General features: G+C 35.2%; 1 protein-coding gene and 1 long non-coding RNA gene across 6 annotated transcripts; one reads left to right on the top strand and one right to left on the bottom strand.

The window, feature by feature from the left end:
• Window positions 1–30: 30 nt before the first annotated feature.
• Window positions 31–1,877, bottom strand: LOC109167328. Its single transcript, XR_002051819.1, has 4 exons — window positions 1,629–1,877; window positions 1,158–1,247; window positions 766–847; window positions 31–407 (listed from the first exon to the last, which is right to left on the bottom strand). It is a non-coding gene; the product is annotated as an uncharacterized LOC109167328 (long non-coding RNA).
• A 5,124-nt stretch (window positions 1,878–7,001) lies between these two features.
• Window positions 7,002–11,825, top strand: LOC109167327. Of its 5 annotated transcripts, none has more exons than XR_002051816.1 (5): window positions 7,002–8,541; window positions 8,590–10,039; window positions 10,581–10,720; window positions 10,946–11,134; window positions 11,205–11,825. XR_002051816.1 is itself a non-coding variant. In XM_019316352.1 (2 exons), exons 1-2 carry the CDS (start codon window positions 7,071–7,073, stop codon window positions 9,507–9,509), a joined length of 2,391 nt encoding a protein of 796 aa, XP_019171897.1. In that variant the 5' UTR covers window positions 7,002–7,070; the 3' UTR covers window positions 9,510–10,040. The 5 variants fall into 5 exon arrangements, 1 of the variants encoding a protein (XP_019171897.1); XR_002051817.1 differs by having other exon boundaries at window positions 11,200–11,825; XR_002051815.1 differs by having other exon boundaries at window positions 10,946–11,643; window positions 11,729–11,825.
• The last annotated feature ends 4,204 nt before the right edge of the window (window positions 11,826–16,029 follow it).

The raw sequence follows: 16,029 nt of genomic DNA, 5'->3' as shown, positions 1-16,029 counted from the left end.
CTTAATACCAAATCTATGTCTAAACAACAACAACATAATAATTCATAAAGAAAAGAAGCAATATTAAGTTTAATCCGTTTATGATAAGGATGATGATGAAGTACAAGCTCTCTCACTCTCAACTCTCAAGAGCATCTAATCTTTGATGCATAAGAAGCAGAAGCCTTCAAATTCTCAATCTCATCTTGTATCTTTGCGGAATTAACATTGTCTAATGGCTGCAATATTGATGCTATATTGTATGGTGTATTAGCATTTATTGGACGACGAACGAAGCTGCTATATGAGTCAAGTCCATAAACTCTTCTTTTATTATCATGCCCGCCAACCGCATCATAGTATGATTGACTCTCATCTACTTCCTTTCCATTTTGTGTTAATACCTCCCGTTACAATGCAACTTTCTCCTACAAAAATTTAGATAAATCATAGTGCATTTTACTCATAAGCTCCAGAAAATTCAAACTGCAAATATTATTATGATTGCAGGGTGTAAGTCTAAATTGAGCACCTAAAAGTTTAAAGAACAAGATACAAAGAAATAGAAGATATTAAACATCAATGAACTATTATAATATAATAAATTATTCCACACTTGTAACTACTAAACTTAAAAAGATGACAAACATCATGCATCGTTACTCTTATAACTTTCTCTACTGCATCACTGAAACATACAATAGGAGTTTCATATAGAAGTATAGTATAATTGATGAGCCAAATTGACAAAGTGGAAATAACTGATGCAAGGAATTCCATTATTACCTTGTCAGTACTTAGCAAGTGGATCAAGGTAGGAACCAACCGCAGAATTTATCATCATCTTCCTGGCCACGTACCCATCTAGCTATAATGGCAAATAAAACCATAGGAACAGACTTAAATTTAAATAAGAAAAGAAAGAGAAACAAAATCCATACCCAATCACTTGCACTAGAATGACTAGCTGAATAAATGCTGGAAGATTCATAACTCGTGTGATAATATAATCCCCTTTGTCAAGAAAATGGCAACACATAATCATAATCACAAACTCTACTCCTTGTTTTACAAGCCTAAGCCTAAAACTATATGGTAAGTTTAACTACTGCAGATAGAAAAAGTTAACAACTTTCTGCTTTTAGTTAGAAATTCCAAGCAAGATCTACAAACCTAACCTGATAACTTGTAGTTCTTTTTAGGATTTGATAAGGTGTTTCCGAATTCCAAGTATGGGGTCTTGTAAAACCGCAACTGCTCAAGCCACACTTCATATTACCAAAGATGAACACATATATTAAATTATAACATTGACAAGCTAGGATGATTGTATTACATTGAATAAACTTTCTATAGAAAAAAATTCACTGCTCACAATTGAATCCCCGTAATCATACAAGGCTACAATATTGAGAAAAAAACAATTAAAATAAAAATAAAAACTTAACAGTGATTTATCAGGTCAATCTTGAATTTTTTTTTTTTTTTTGTTTTTTATGAAGGGTATAGTAAGATTCTTACAACGTGTTTGATACATTTATTTGTTTCTAGGTTGACTCCCATGATAGAAGTTCCGGTGAAGACTAACTCATCGATGTCGTTTGCAATTATGAAATTAGGAATACCAAAGATTTGGATCAAAGAAATACCTAATTATGCTTGCTTCGTCGTCGGCAGGAGAGGACAGGATGCGGCGGTGGCGGTCTTGGCCTCTGCTTGCTTCGTCGTCGGCAGGGGACAACAATACGTTGCAGAATCACAGGGGAGAGCTTGGATTCGTCGACCACAGGACTGTCGTGTAGCGGCGGCATTGTAATTTTGGTGTATTCTTGTATCAATTTTAGGTTCAGAACCATAAACGAAAGGGAAGAAGAAACTCAGAGAATACAGAAAACTGCTTAAGCCACATCCTCATTAGATAACCGTACATAATGAGAAATCTGAATAAGAAAAGATACCATAAATAAATACACAACAATGGTCATAATATCACATTTATTTACAACAGAAAATAAGATTTAGGACATTAGTCTTTTAGGTATTAGAGATAGAGATTAGAGATTTTATAATTGAATTTTAACTACTACTTTTACCCGTAGGACGAAATGCATTTGTTATAATATTTTAAAAACACTTGGATTAATATACAATAATAAAAATTATAAAAATAAATAGTATATAGTGCAATTGATAAAATGGCTATCGTTTCTAATGTTATCCTTGCTTGAATAAGAGCAAATAATTGTACAATTACACAGATAAAATTTTTTGTTATATATTTAGATAATAAATAAATTTAAAGATGAAATTATAAACAATTCTAATATTAGAAAATATACATTTATTTTATTATAAAATTAGTGCAAAATTATCACTCAATTAATTGAATAATATATGACTCATTTGTCAGCAATTATCTAAAAAAAAAAAAATATGAAATATGATTTATAAAATTATATTATTTACTAAAATAAATATGGCAAAAAATAGAATAATTCAATTGTAATTTTACAAAAATAAATTCAACCACACATGTTTTGCTTAATTTCCATAATAATTACTAGGCAATTATTATTTGACAATTATACTAATAATATCTGTGCAATTATACTTTTATTCTTTAAGTATATTTCTTTTCACTATATCACCTTTACTTTTTTCCTCATCTACATATCTAGATGAATGATTTGTAATTATGATAAAAAAAAAATTCCAACGCCCATGTTTAATTGTAATATACTGATATTTGTGTAATTATTAGCTTAAAAAACATAATAATTATTGGTCAATTATACTAATATTTGTGAAATTAATTCCTTAATTATCATAATAATTATAAAGTAATTATACTAATATTGTGCAATTATACATTTATACATTCAATATATATATATATATATATATATATATATATATATATATATTAAAAAATAATTGTAATAATTATAAAAAAATACGACACATGCTTAATTGTATTTATATTATTATTATGCAATTATTAGTTTAATTACCATAATCTTTTTTACTTAATTATAATAATATCTATTCAATTAATTTCTTGATTACCAAAATAATTAATAAGTAAATATACTAATATTTTGCAATTATACTATTATACCTTAAGTTAAAAATTGTAATTATAAAAAAATTCAACAACCCATGTTTAATTGTAATTATACTAATATTTCTAAAATTATTAGCTTAATTAATTAACATAATAATTATTAGTTAATTATACTAATATATGTGTAATTAATTCCTTAATTATCATCATAATTATTAGGTACTTATATTAATATTGTGTAATTATACTTTTACACCTTCAGTATAAAAAATATATGAATAGAGATTACCATCAAATTACTATAGCAATTATACGGAAGAATATAAATGATAATTTATTTTATTTTGTATCAGAAAAAAAAAAAAAAAAAAAAAAAAAAAACCTTTACTTAAAAAATTAAACATTTTAGCGACGGAAACAATGATCGTCGCAAGTTCCGTCCCCAACCTCAAACGTCAAATTTACCATTGCGCCAAACATCGCAACAAAATTAATTTCCGTTGCCGATTTCATCGTCATTGCACGACGGAGATGTAGGGTGTCGCATTTTCTGTCGCCAATGTGTTAACATATTGGCGACGGAATTGATTTCGTTGTCCCATTCTGTAGCAAAAATAAACTATACTTCAAAAATGAAATATTTTCACGACGGAAAAAATACCCGTCGCAATTTCCATCGTTAGCCTCCGTCGTCAATTCATTGGTGCAAAGATTGTGCAGGAATATTTTTCACTTTGCGCCAAATATCGCAACGGAACTTATTCTCGTCGCCAATTCTGTCGCAAAACCGCAACGGAAGCATCAATCGTTGCCTTTTCCGTCGCCATTGTGGTGACATAACTTAATTCCGTCGCAAAATCCGTCACTGAAATGTTGGCGCCAAATTTTTCCCATTTTTTTTCTCACTTTGCGCAAAAAATTGTTAAGGAATTGAATTCCGTCACCATTTCCAACGCAAAATCGCGACAAAACATGTTCCGTCGCAAAATCATCGCGAATTGACAACGGATTACATTCTGTCGCGATGTTTCGGTTGCGATTTGTGATTTTTCTTGTAGTGCGAGTTAGGCGGGTAGTTAGGAGGCACGTGGCTTGTATAAAAGGCACCTCCTTTGTCCAATTGAGGGACGTTCACTACTTTCATTACTCCTATCCTAATCAAGCCTTGTAATAGTTTATTGGCGATATTTAATACAATATACGGTCCCCGCAACCTTGCAACGACATCGTTTTGTCCTTTACTGTTTACGTTCTTATCCGGGTTTAGTAATTTGGGTCACCCCAGGTTAATTAAATCCATCAATTATTGTTTACTTCAATCTGAATTTTCTATGTGTGTATTCTCTATGTCCCTTGAGTTCTTATTGTGATGTAATATCGACAAGAATTAGTTCATGTCGATAAAGCATCATGGGACAGAGTGGGTTATTTGGTATCTGAAGTTTACTTTGTCTTAAGTGCTACCATTAACCCAATCGTTATGCACCATTATCTTCCACCAATCTTTTTTTTTTTTAATTAACAGCGCGACTTTTATTCTTCATTTTCACATTTCGCGGTTTCACTTTCTCTTTGCGCAAGCTTCTTTAACACTCATAAATTATGAATGTGCAGGCATGAATTTATGAATGTGCACTTATGAAATTATGAATTTTCTTTTATGAGTTTATGAATTTTCTGTTTTGAGATTATGAATTTTCAGTTATGAGATTATGAATTTACAGAAAATTCATAATTACATAACTGTAAATTCATAATCTCATAACAGAAAATTCATAATTTTATAAATGTTTTTCTTTTATGAGATTATGAATTTTCTGTTATGAAATTATGAATTTTCTGTTATGAGATTATGAATTTACAGAAAATTCATAATTACATAACTGTAAATTCATAATTTAATAAATGTAAATTCATAATCTGAACATAGAATCCAAAACGCCGTTAACAGCACATTAACTATTTTTTCTGTAAAAACGACGCCGTTTTGAAACGTGTTCACAAAGCATGGTGAACACGTTTCCACGGCATAATTTGTGCCATTAACTCTTTTTGATTTTCTAAACACTTACAATCAAATTTGAAAGTGTACATGGATAATTTGATCCTTATTTATAGTAATGGATATATGCATATTGTCTCAAGTACAGAAGATGAGGTTATCTGCAAATGAAGGGTCTAATGACTAATATGGAGTATCAATTTACATGTGTAGCCTCTTGCTTTGTCAATTTCTTTTTATAGATTATTATATTGTTGTTTAGACATTAATTGATATTAAGTACAACATTAACTTTTTTGAACTATAAAGTAATATTACTTTTATATTACAATTGACAAATTATATTGTATTTTAGTTTTAATAGTGATTTTGTGTATAAATATAATTGCATATTAACATTTTAAATACTAACGTTAGAATTTTAACAAAATAATAATAATGACCAAAATATTAAAAAAAAAAAAAATTCTTTAGTAGAATCGCGACGAAATGTGATTTTAACGACATAATATCCGTTATCATTATGGCGATGAATTTTGTGACGGAAAGATTTTTGTTGCCCAAAACGCCACCAATTTTGTGACGAAAGATGAAATTTGCGACAAAAATTTTAGCGACGGAATCGCGACGATAATTATTTCGATCATTATATTTCAAGACGGAAATAGGAGACATAATATGAGATTTGTAACGTTATGTTTCTCATGTGATGACAACAGAAGGAAACATTTTCGTCGCCTAAATCGCGACGGAATCACAATAGATTGATTTCCGTCACCTACATTACGACCAAAAATTCTATTGCCTTTTCCGTAACAACCGCTTGTAACAAATTACTTCCGTCGCGAAATGAAATACAAAAATTTTGAAACTACGAAATGAATTTCATCACGAAAATATAAAATTTCATCCTAAAATGTGATTTAGGTCAAAAATTTCATTGATCATATTTAATGCATTCTCTCCTATTTAATGCTATTCACTCATCACCTTCTCTCTCCAAATATGTTGAAACTTGACTGTACTTATCTAAGACGAGTTTTTTGCACTTTTGGTCCCACGACTATAGTGGCACTAGCAGAATTGATCCACGACTTTTGAATCTTGCAATTTTAGTCCACGGCTATTGATTTTTTGCAAAAATGGTCCTTCCGGCCACTTTTCCGTCAAAATTCCACCGAAATTTTTTTTATCCATTTTTAATAGGGCTAAAATTGACATTTTACTTATCTCAAAATATAAAGGAAATACATAAAACGGAAAGGTAAAAGCGATTGCATTTGAGAATCTCTGCCGCTTCTCTCGCTGGAAATCTATACAACGTAGCTTTTCCGATGTCTTCGGATGTTCCCGCAGGCGTGCTAACTCCGCCTCCAATGCTGCTGCCGGATAACCCAATTAGCCCGGGGAACGCCACGGCCGCTCCGCCGCTTACTGACAGTCTTACCTACTCCAGGAACTCCGCCGCCTGGGGTAGTAGTATGTAGCCCAGTAATATTGTATGTAGTCAAATGTCAATTTTTTTCTTTTATTTTTTGAGATAAGTAAAATGTCAATTTTAGCCCTGTTAAAAATGGATAAAAAAATTTTCGGTGGAATTTTAACTGAAAAGTGGCCGGAAGGATCATTTTTGCAAAAAAATCAATAGTCGTGGACTAAAATTACAAAGTTCAAAAGTCGTGGATCAATTCTGTTAGTGCTACTATAGTCGTGGGACCAAAAGTGCAAAAAAACTCTATCTAAGACCTACCTAGTACATACCCTTCTATATAAGTCAAACCAAATTTCTTTCAAATGCCATTCTTGTCATTACCCTCTCAAATTAAATGTGGGAACCGGGTCATGTCCCAAATCCTACACATAACCCGATCCAAATTCTTTCATACTTTACCAAAATTCTCCACCAAACCCGCCACTTTTACCCAAAAAATAAATAAATAAATAAAACCCAAACCCAAACCCAAAACCCATTTTCCTCTCTCTCTCAGTCTCTCTCCCAAAGCTCTGTCTGAAAATTCTCCATTAATGGCTTCCAACAAAGAAAACCCCACCAACGAAGATGAACAGTCAACTCTGGAGGAGTTAAGTTCCATGGTCAAGAGTGGCTCAATTCTCGACCGAGATGGTTTCATACAACACGCCTCCGACAAAGAACTGGCAGAGAAAATTATGCAGAGGTTCAGCGACTGTGGGCTGATGAAATTTCTCACCCACGACTACCTGACTGTCCACAAGATTGATTCCACAGAATGGTTTATGAATGCTCGGATTGTAGGAGAAGAAATCCACTCGAAGGTTCAAGATATGGAGACCGTGACCGCCATGGGAGATATTAGGGCGGCATTCGACTTCGCAATCCCTAAAGGAGCTCATCCTGACCTCTCCCAATACACCTACAACCAGCAAAAATTCTGGGAAGAAATAAAATCTGAGAAAGCCCCTGCTAATCTCAAGCTCTCATTTAAGAAGAAAATCCTCATTCCAGAGTATGAACGAGCCATGGATATACTGATCAGGATTCTGTTGAACAAAGTGGCCGGGACTGACGATGTTACAGCTTATATGCTAGCCACTCTGAGCGCAATTATGACGAATTACTCCCTCGATTGGCCCCAGATTATCTTCAACCATCTCAGAGCGTATGTGGAGAAGGCAGTAGATAGTGATTCAAAATCATTGAGTCAAAAGGTTGGTTATGGCTTCCTTGTACAGTATTTATTGAGCCTTAAGGGCATTAAGCGTAGGCCTGGGGTCCCAGTCCATAGAAATGCATATTTGTGTAGGACCAAACCCCCCACCCCTAAAGGCCAAGCTGCCACCCCTCCTAAAGCTAAGGGTAAGAAGAAAAAGGTTGTAGCTCATGAGAGCTCCTCTAATGTCCCTATAGCTACTGTGTTGAAAAAGATTGAGTCTTTAAAGAGTAAGAAATCTTTTAAGGATGTTGAGGTGGAGAGTAGACCTGCCAAGAAGGCTAAGGCTGCTAAGAATGAGGGGGAAAATGCTGACATGGATGATGAGATAGTAGCTCGGATCGAGTTAGGTGGAGACTCTGATAGTGTAGATGAGGGGCTGCTAGAAGAGTACATGAGAGTGAAAAACTGGATTCAATGGAGGATGGGTGATATTGATACCCTACAGGCTGGATTGAATCACATGAGGGCTGAGGAGGAGTTCTCTTTGAGATGGCTCAACATCTCTAAACTTTCAGATGGCACACTATTGAGCCTCACCGAAGAAGCATACAGCAGGAAAATGAGTGAAAACGAGGCTGCAAAGGGTAAATCAAAAGCTACTGAGGAAGAGGTGCAGAGTCGAAATCCTCAGGAGGCAGAGAAGGCACAGTTGAAGGAGTTGAGAAGGACCCTGCAGCATTCCATATTTGAGCAGGAGATGGGAGGTCCAGGTTCTACCTCGGGTGCAGGACAGAGAAGTGAACCTCGAGAGGTGACTCCCGAAGGTGATCTTCCAGAAAGTGAGACGCAAGTCCCTCTGGAAGGTGGTTCTCACAACACTCCGGAAGGTGATTTGAATGAAACTCCGGAAGGTGCCCCTCTGAAAAGTGAAGAACAGATTACTCCGGAAAGTGCCAGCCCGAGCAGTCAATCCCCGGAAGGTCAATCTGTTGCTCAGATTAGACAAAGTACTGGAGAAAGGCTGCCTACTCAACTAGAAGGTGTGGACTTTGCTGATGACTCTCCAGCCACTTCTCCAGACCCTATGGCTCGTGTTGAAGCTGAGAATGAGAAGAAGGGTGCCTACACTGTGGAAGATGAGGAAGCCCATGCCTCTAGTGGAAACAGGGAAGCACCAGACATGGAAACTAACTCTGATTCTGAGTTTTTGCAGGTACCCAGGCCCTCTCCAGCTACTAGAAGTGATCCCCTCTTAGCCCAGATCCAGAAATTAATTGCAGATCAAAGGGTGTTTCTGGCTAAGATGACTGAGGCAGCCACTGAAACCAGGAGTACTAAACACTTGGTGCTGACCCAGGGGAGAAGACTTGATGATATGAGCAGCAGGCAGACTGATGTGGTGGAAACCTTGCGTTGGGCTGAGGACATGCTGAACAATACGTGGGGTCTTGTTGGTGAAATGGCGAACAGAGCTGCGTTCCTCCAGGAGCAGAACGATGTGATTCAACAAAAGCTCAACAAGGTTGATCAGAAAGTCGAAGACATCTATGGCAAAGTGGACAGCCTTCCCCAGCAGATGGATGTTTTAACTGAAGGCCTTATTCTCCTCCACGAGAAGTTTAATGATGCCAAAAAGGGGGAAGATAGGGCAAGGGAAGGACTCCAATTTGTTGACTTCGCGGACATCCCTCCTCTCCCAAATGAAGCTTATAGTCTACAAAATCTGCCTCCCAAGTGTAAAAACTGGGATCAAAACAAAAAGCTGCAATATATAAAGATGAAAAATGAGGAAAGAAAGAAGAGGAAAAGACAGGAGGCCGAGAAGGAATAAGAAGAAAGGCAGAAAAGAAGAAGGGTTGAAGAGGAAGAAAGGAAGAAGAAAAGAAATGAAATTCTGTCCAAGTACACTGAAGGTACGAAGGGCCTTGATGATCAAAAGCTAGGGATCCACATCTTCCAAATCATCAAGGAAACCGGAGTATCCTTGAAGGATGGAATGTCTCCCTTGGAGTGAATAAACTGATGGAAGATTATTTGCAATCAACATTGTAATAAGGCAAGGCAATGCATCTTGGATTATGCATTGAAATCCTCTTTATTTTCTGGACTTCAACAAGCGAGCTACACTGTTACGAGAATTAAATGAAGTCAACAAAGAACATGATCGAGGAGCCACTGGAAAGTAGAAAGGAGAAGAAGGGAAATGATGTAGAAGCTAAGGTGGAACGAACACTCGGTAAAAGCATGCAATGGTTTCTGTTTCTCAAGTAGCAGCAGCAATTATATTGCACGAAAGATCGATCAATACTGGAAGGAAAGATGAGAAAGCTGCAGGAGTGGGCCAGTTTCTATATCCCAACGGTATATTCACATCCTAGCTTGTTTATATATAGCTTGGTGATTTCAGAACATTTTATTGCAATGGCATTATGCATCAGATTATGTGTGGAAATGATAGATGGTATGCATGAATTAGGCCGGAGTACTTAGAAGATTTGGACTTGCTTAATTTAGACATTTGCTTGCCTTATCTTACATTTTGGTTCCGTATTTCATTTCTTTGCGCTTACGCATGCATTGGTAAACATAATGTTATGTGCACCCTTTCATAATGACAATACTGCAGGGTTAAATACACTCGATATTGCAATAGCATTTATTTCAAATAATGTTCAGCATTTCTCTTAGTCCTGTGGATTAAGCTTGTATGGATCGGAGTAATAAACTTATCCACCTTGGTTTGGAACCAATAAAACCAGAATAGCAAAAGCAGAAAGAAAGCCAAATGATCTCTGTAATTTTTTCTTACACTATTGATGTTATAAACAAATTAAAGTCTGTACGGTGTAGAATGTACATCTATTACTCATTTTTCTAATTTCATTCTACTCGTTATTACCAGGAAACAAATAATTAAAATGAAGACAAGATGAGAGAGGAATTGTTAGCTAGCTGAGGAAAGCTAAGGGATTACAAGCTAAGCGCAGACGAATGTGATATCGTGGCAAGAAAGTGAAGCGATCGACTACCCGGGCAGGCCAGGTAATACTTGAATTAAAGTTTGGAGTCTCAATCATGCCAAAATTTCCCATGGCTACTGGTCCTGCATTATATTAAGGCTACTGAACTTCAATTCCTCGTGTTTAATTTGTTCATCATATCGATCTTAATTTTTGTCTAATTCCTTTGCTCTGATCTATTCTCATGGATTCATTTCATTTCCTTTCCTTTCCTGTGGGTTATACTATACCCATGCATATCTGTTAGGTTATGAGGGATATAATAGAGAGAGGAATACATGGAGGATATTAGGCAAGCTAAGCTAAGCAGGTGGAGTTGATTGCTTAACAAATTAAAAGGATAAGAGGCACAAGCTTCGATCTAGATGACTCGAGCACTCGAGATAGATAGATCTCATATATCACTCTCGTGGAACTGTAGTTGCAGATACTACAAGTACGTGTTGGGAAAAATATAATGGGCGTAGCAAGCGGGATTATATATATTAATTGTTCTAGAAGTCCAGACAGGCTACAAAGCATGCAGTACCTATACAAATACAAGCTAAGCAAACGGAGGAAGCATGATGATCGAGAAGCAGCGTATAAAGAAGATTTTTCTCACAGCTCCAGTACAAAACATTCACCAAAAATCACACCATCGTAAGAGTCCTAGCTCACAGAGAGAGACAGAATTGAGCTAGCGTAATTTAGATCCGTCCTCGATCTCAGCTTCTTTCTGCTTTAATTTGCGCATGCAATGAGTTCGAGGACGGATATAATCCTTCAGAATCTCATCATATCTACTAACCAAGATAACGTCTAACTGTCATGGTAAGTTGGGTGGATATATATGAGATCATTTGGTGTTATGATGAGAGTTGAGACTGACTGGTTTCCACAAAAATTAAAGTTAAGATTAAGATTGTTAAAGTCTTACTGGTTCTTCCTCTAGGCTCTAGTGGGGTAAGTAATTATATATAATTCTCCTGAATTGAATACCTCTTTTTATCCTTCTTTTTCATTTTTTCTTTCTCTTAAAAACTCGCAGTAGAAGTGAAACAAACAGCTTTCGATCTGCAGTTTCACCTACATCTGTATCCTTAAAATGATTATTCTATTATTCCACTTAATCTCTATTTCCATCTCAGCAGCTCAGCATACTCTGTTGTCTTTGAATTTAAAATGCATACATAAAGAATACCCATCTTCCTTAACAACTTCTATTTTATACCTCAGTCCAAAACTATTCTTTAGACTGGCTTGATGCTTAACAGCTCTTTTTTTTTTTTTTTTTTTTTTTTTTTTTTTTTTTTTTTTTTTTCATTTTTCCTAAAGAAGTTGAATTACTCCTTTAAGTACAAAAGCTCTTTTTTAAAATTAGACTATGCTAGACACTTTTTTAGTAGTAGTAGTAGTGGCGGCTGGTGGTGGTCATTCTTTAGTTGAACACACCATCATCTAATACTCCGGTTATCAAACACAACATCCTCTAATTCTTCGGGTGGTTTGATTCTTTAGGAAACACCGTCAAATGAATATATCATCACTATCATAAGAGGAACCTTCACTATGACTAATTCATGCTTTACTAGTAGATGTTGAATGTGCTTAAGTGTTTACTTTCAATAGAATAGTAAAATTATCTTCTTCTTTTTTTAGATCTTTTAATATGTTGCACTTCATTTTAAACAAACATTAATGATCACATGTTTGGAGAATAAACTTAAAACCCTAACTGTAAATAATAAATATTACTCTATTAATGATGTAGGTCCAACGGAGTATTTAATGCATGCTTTTTTATTTAAATATTACCTTGTTGATCCATTGTTATGGATGTTGGAGGTTTTATGGTATAGCTTGAGGAAAGCAAAGGTGGGATTGCAGTTAAGCTGGTTAGGAATTGGGAACTAATCCAATTGCTGTAAAGAATGATGGTAAAATTAGTTAAACTTTGAATAACAACAATTTTTGCTTATGAACTAATCCAATTGTTGTAAAGAATGATAGAAACAATAGTTAAATTTTAAACAATAAGCCTGTCTAGCTCAGTGGGTAGAGCGTAAGGCTTTAACTTTGTGGTCATGGATTCAAGCCCCACGGTGGGTGTTTTTCATTTTCTCAGCTCCTTACCCCTTTCCTATCACCCACTTAATGTGGGAAATTACTCAAATGGGGAGAGAGCTTAGTCACAATTAACAAATAGGCGATTCCCATTTTCTCAGCTCCTTGGTTCCTATCACCCACTTAACGTGGGAAATTACTCAAATGGGGAGAGCTTAGTCACAATTAACGAATGGGGCGGCAGAAATGCAAGGATGTTATTGTTATTGTTATTGTTATACCCTTTAGGTTATTTTACATGTTAATCGCTAACTTAAGCAGCTACGTTTACCAAATATCATTTTACAAACCGCTTATACAATTCGCTAGTCAAATCGACTAATACAATCCGTTATTCGCTAACTGCTGATTGCCAAACAATGCTAAAATCAAAACCAATCTCAATCTAACATCTAAAAAAATCGAATAGATCAGATCAAATTTTTTAAAAAAAATGCAGTAAGATTTTCGTAATTATCACTAACTTTATGTGCAACTTTTAACACTATACTCTGCATTCTCAAAATTTTCCATGAATGCACATTTTCTTGTTACAAACTACACGGTTAGGTATTAGAAAGTGCAAGTATAGTATTTGAAATTGCACTTTGCAAAATGTCACTATATTCCAAAAAATGCACATTTAGTTGTTACAAAGTGCATGGTTAAGTATTAAAAAGTGCAAGTTTAGTATTGAAAATTGCACTTTACAAAAAGTGCGAAAGTGCAATGCACGGTTAGGGTTTGAATTTTAGAATTTATGACTGAGCTTTTTTATTTTGGCATTATTTGACAATCAACAGTTAACGAATAACGAATTGTATTAGCAGGTTTGATTAGTGAATTGTATCAGCGGTTTGTAAAAGATATTTGATAAAATTTATTGTTTAAGTTAACGATTAACATTTAAATGACCTAAATCGTATAAATAATAATAATAATAATAATAATAATAATAATAATAATAATAAAAACAAAATTAGTGCCCGTCCATTGTTTCACTTTAACCGCTTGCCTATCCCACTTCGGATGGGAAAGGGAAGAGGAGCCTCATCAGACTCCTTTACTAAAGGAGCTTGAGGCTTTAATAAAAGAGCCCCAAGCTCCTAAAACAGAAGTTAATTTAAAAAAAAAAAAAAAAAAAAAAAAAAAAACTAATTTTTAGTAGTGGGTGTTTATCCATTCCCAATCTGCCAAGCCTAAACAATGCTGACTTGGTCAAAATATCGAAAGTAATGGATCCGCCAACTAATAAGGTTTTTATTTGGTTTAGGGGTTTACTAATTATTACTTTTTTTTATGCTACTGGCTCTATTACAATGTAGTATCTGAAACACAAAGAATGGTTTAGGGGTTTACTAATTATTACTTTTTTTTTATGCTACTGGCTCTATTACAATGTAGTATCTGAAACACAAAGAACCAATAACGCCTCCACTGAGGCTCGAACTCACAGTCTTCCAAATGGAAGTCCAAGTCGGGTACCAAACCACATATTCTTAGTTACTAATTATTACTTAAGATTTAGCATTTACAATTTATGTTTAATATATATATATATATATTTTTATTGATTTTTTAAAAGTAGGTGATAATTATGAAATCTCATCATATATATTTTTAAATTTTATATGATCCGTTCAATCTTAACTATAATAAAGCTATATGGTTTGGGAAGTAATTAATGTTACAATTATTATGTTATTATAAATATAGATAAAAAAAAATAGAAAAAATAAAAATATTTTAAATTGTTTAATATAATAATATTTTTGAGCTTCCATTGGTCAAGTATTTATTATTTTTATAGAACACAAATTTAAAATTAAAATTAAAATTAAAATTAAAATTAAAATTTTGTATGGTTAATATAATATCTAATTATTTACATATTCAAATAAAGTTAATAAACTTATAAGAGAATTTACATATTTACATTGATTTATTCTTAATTGTATTTCATCTATATTATAATTTTCACAATACAAATAATAACTAAGATAATTACATTTAGAAAGCAAATTTCAAATTTTATAGGAGTAAATTTAAACTCTAATTGAACACATTTTTTTATATGATTATATAATATATTTGATAGTACTAATTCACCCGGATGTCGGTTATATGTACTAAATATATAAAATATATGTATGAACAAGAGGAAGAACACAAGAAAAATAGCTCAAATCCCTCCTTTATTAATGTTGTGCTTGTATATCAATGTAGAGAGAAGGAGGAGAATAAATAGTTTAAGAGAGAGAGCCGAAAGATGGCCCAAAATGGCCTCCCCTCACTTAGAGGGCTAGAAGCCCTTTTATAGGGCCACCGAGGTGGCGGGTTTGACCCATCTCGGGTTTGACCCGTCACCTTTGACCCCGACCCGTAGGCCAAGACCCGAACCCGACTGTAAGCGATGGCACGGACCCGGGGTATATAACTTATCATAAAGCCCCCACAGCCCGTGCCCTGACGACGAGCTAACGAGGAAGGGTTCGGGCTGGAAAAACCGGTTACACGGTCCGTGACATATGCCGGTTGCCTCATTAAAAAACCTTAGGCTAATCAAAAAACCCAGTGGGAAAAACTTTAGCCAAGGGAAAAAGAGTACAACGCTAAACACGGTCTAATGGACCGAAAGGGAGCGCCCGACCAAGTGGTCGGACTTCAACGCAACTTGCGAAAGGTCGAGCCCAACCGGTTCAAAGACCGGATTGCCGGGCACGACTGGGATCCGGAAATCTATTTAACCAACTACAGGGTCAGATCTGCTTACGATCGAGAGATTGAAACTAGCCAGGCGAAACATTACGCGGGCGAACTGAACGTGACTCGACCGTTTTGACCGACGAACGTGCTACTCGGGCTGGCGCAGCCCCCACTCCCGTAGGTGCGAGAATCGTCAGCACAAGGGAGTGGATACGACGGGTTGCTTATCGGGAAACGACATCGTGGTCGGGAAATGCCTCGACCGGGTCCGCGGTGCGAGTACACCCGGCTACAACTACTACGTCGACGATCGGGAACGATATCGCTAATGAGCGGTACATACACACATCGCTAAAAAAGCGGTAAAGCATCGCACAAAAGGTAAACACATCGCTAAAAAGCGGCATCGCCAAAAGGCGGTAAACACATCGCTGAAAAGCGGCATCGCTAAGAAGCGGGATAAATACATCGCGCGGCATCGCCCAAAGGCGGTATATACATCGCTGAAAAAGCGGCATCGCTAAGAAGCGGGATAAATAC

Source organism: Ipomoea nil, unplaced genomic scaffold, assembly GCF_001879475.1.
Source record: "Ipomoea nil cultivar Tokyo-kokei standard unplaced genomic scaffold, Asagao_1.1 scaffold3150, whole genome shotgun sequence".
Lineage (NCBI taxonomy): Eukaryota > Viridiplantae > Streptophyta > Magnoliopsida > Solanales > Convolvulaceae > Ipomoea > Ipomoea nil.
Note: the sequence above shows the minus strand (reverse complement) of the source record. Positions and strands in the feature narration are given on the sequence as shown.